At 38.3% G+C, this 2636-nt stretch overlaps 1 protein-coding gene across 1 annotated transcript in view; it reads right to left on the bottom strand.

Annotated features, from left to right (window-relative positions):
• Window positions 1–64: 64 nt before the first annotated feature.
• The window catches only part of LOC106807337 (galectin-4-like), a 7313-nt gene continuing 4741 nt past the window's right edge, over window positions 65–2636 (bottom strand). The window contains exon 4 of the mRNA XM_014809643.1: window positions 65–707. Within this exon, the coding sequence (XP_014665129.1) occupies window positions 552–707 (156 nt within the window). The 3' untranslated portion in view covers window positions 65–551. The remainder of the gene's footprint in view (window positions 708–2636) is intronic.

Genomic DNA, 2636 nt, shown 5'->3' with positions numbered 1-2636 from the left:
TGTTGCCTCATTATCTAGAGTCAAGAGTAGATAATAACACACTTCCTTCTTTATTGGTGGCAAATTTTGATGAGAAAAATCGGTTAAAAATGCGGGAATCGGGTGCCGCACTCTTGTGTTATTATCTACTCTTGATACGTATGTATACAAAGATACACGGATCCGTGAGAATGTCTAGGTTTTTTTATCTATATTTCTCTTCAATAACATCGTACTTCAAATCACATGTGCCTTTCTGTTCATAGAAACATTTATAAATATGATTGTGCTAATTTGGGATATTTTGCACTGTTTGTGTTGGTACAGAAACTAAAAATGCATGAGTGATTACATTTTTTGCGTACTTTTCAATGGCGCGGTGAGGCAATGTTATACCGCTTGACCTTTGACCTTAATTGGCACCGGGACTTTCCGATCTCACTTATAAGTTTCACTGATGTGGTATATTCTTTTACTCTTGATATAATATCATCAGTAAGTAAATGTCTTTTTCCTGTTAATATCAATTACTGAATGTATTAATTATACACTTGCCAGCACACAGTATTGGTTTATTCTTCTTCGTCACTGGAGTTGCTAGAACTACTGGAACTACTAGACTTTCCATGTTTGTGCTTCTTCATTTTCTGTTTCTTTAACTTCTTCTGCTTTTTTAGTTTCCCGTGCTTTCCATGTTTATCAGGTTTATAAAAACCGCCTCCATGTCCCTGAAAGATACAACAGTAGCACCGTTGACTATTTACCAAATCATATAACCACTTTAATGGCCAATATCAATTGGCTTGTGCATATTAGAATCAGAAAAACGTTGACAATATGAGCAACAACATTGACTGCAACATTTCACTCTATATGCAGCACTGCCATATACCACATAAACTGGTGAGGAAATGTCTGATGTGCTCTGCGATAAACAGGGGTAGAAATTAAATTGTGAACAAGGGAGTCTGTTGGACTCCCTGCCCTCAAAAAGAGGGAGTCCGTAGCAAAATGAGGGAGTCCGCAGTCTGAAGTTCAAAACTAAAGATATTAACAATAACGTGTGTGCTTATTTTGAAGATTAGACAGCAGGCCATAGAGGTTTTATAAGTCAATTTTTTTGATTTCGTGACCACCATCTAGGGATTTTGTTTCCTTTCATATGATGAAGTAGTATGACCCTCTAAACAACATATATTTTTTCACAAGCTCAATTCTTGCACATTAATGAGTTATCATAATTTTAAGTTTTTTCTAATTATTTTTGAAAATCCATGCTAAAAACATAACTTCTAATAAAGTATAATGTGAACTTAGCTTTACATCCTATTCGAGGGACACTCAAAACATCTTTTCCCTTTGCTTTACTGCAAATGTTATATATCAATAAGAATGATTGCGTTATAATTATTGCAATCATTCTTATTGATATTATTATCATTATCAACAACTATTATTATTTCTTTACATTGATACACGCTCATCTCAACTTTCTCTTTTTTTAAATTGTTTTTCTTCTTATCCCTTTTTCGCATTTTATCCTTTCAATGCCCCCACACACTCTCTCTCACTCTCTCTCCCTCTCTCTCTCTCTCTCTCTCTCTCTCTCTCATATATGAAATTCGGTTACCCTAGGAGGCCCGAAGAGGAAATGTATAAGTCGACGGTGAAAGGTCAAACTAAGGTCAAGGGCAGTGGTGGTTTTGGTATGTGACAGACTCTTCTCCCCAAGATGTGTAAGCTACCAAGTTTGGTCGCGCTAGGTCAATTAGGGGCTGAGTTGAGAGCGGAAGAGAATTAATGATCAAGGTCAAGGTAAAGGTGAAATAAATTCAAAGTGACCTGGTGGGCAGTTTTTACCCGATCTCGGATCATCTTCAAATTTTGCGATGAAGGTGCGTTATGGGTAAGCGAAGACGCAATTCGTTTTTGTGTGGGCGGAGCATCGTTGGCATGGTAACAACATTTTTGTGGAAATATGTGTAGAACTCTGCTGAACTTGTGCTGTGGTTTTAGACCCGATTGCCTATGGAATTTGGGCACACGGCTGATAATAACATGTCCCTATATATATATATGACTATATATCTATATATATTTGATGACAATAAATTTAATATAAATTTTAATACACATATTTTATTTTTTTTAAATATTTTTTACAAATTTTTTTTATTTTTTTTAAATAATTTTTTTATTTAATTTGTAATACAAATTTTTTAATTTCATGACAATGCGGTAAAAGAAGGTAGTTACAGGTTTAGAATATTGCGACGAAAAAATGTGTTACCATGGCGAACGATGGACTTCCGCCACAACCGAAAAACGATAGTTCTTCGCCTTTACAATAAACGCACGCTTACATTCGCAATTGAGGATGATCCGAGAAGAACCTGCAGCCGGTTAGAGCGTTCACAGATGGAAATCTCTACGGCGGCCGGCCGCGGCGGGCCGGTGGCGCGGGGCCGCGGCCGGGCGAAGGCGGCTGGGGGGGGGCGGGGGGCGGGGCGCCGGCGCGGGGCGGGGAGGGGGCTGGGGTCCGGCGCGGGACGATTGCCAAAGTCCATGTATTCCCAGACTTCGTTCGGGCTGGATACAAAATCTCTAAGATAACCAAAGAGTTCTGTTTCTCTTTTCATAATATGATGATCATTTGA

The sequence above is a fragment of the Priapulus caudatus genome, unplaced genomic scaffold, assembly GCF_000485595.1.
Source record: "Priapulus caudatus unplaced genomic scaffold, Priapulus_caudatus-5.0.1 Scaffold208, whole genome shotgun sequence".
Lineage (NCBI taxonomy): Eukaryota > Metazoa > Priapulida > Priapulimorpha > Priapulimorphida > Priapulidae > Priapulus > Priapulus caudatus.
Note: the sequence above shows the minus strand (reverse complement) of the source record. Positions and strands in the feature narration are given on the sequence as shown.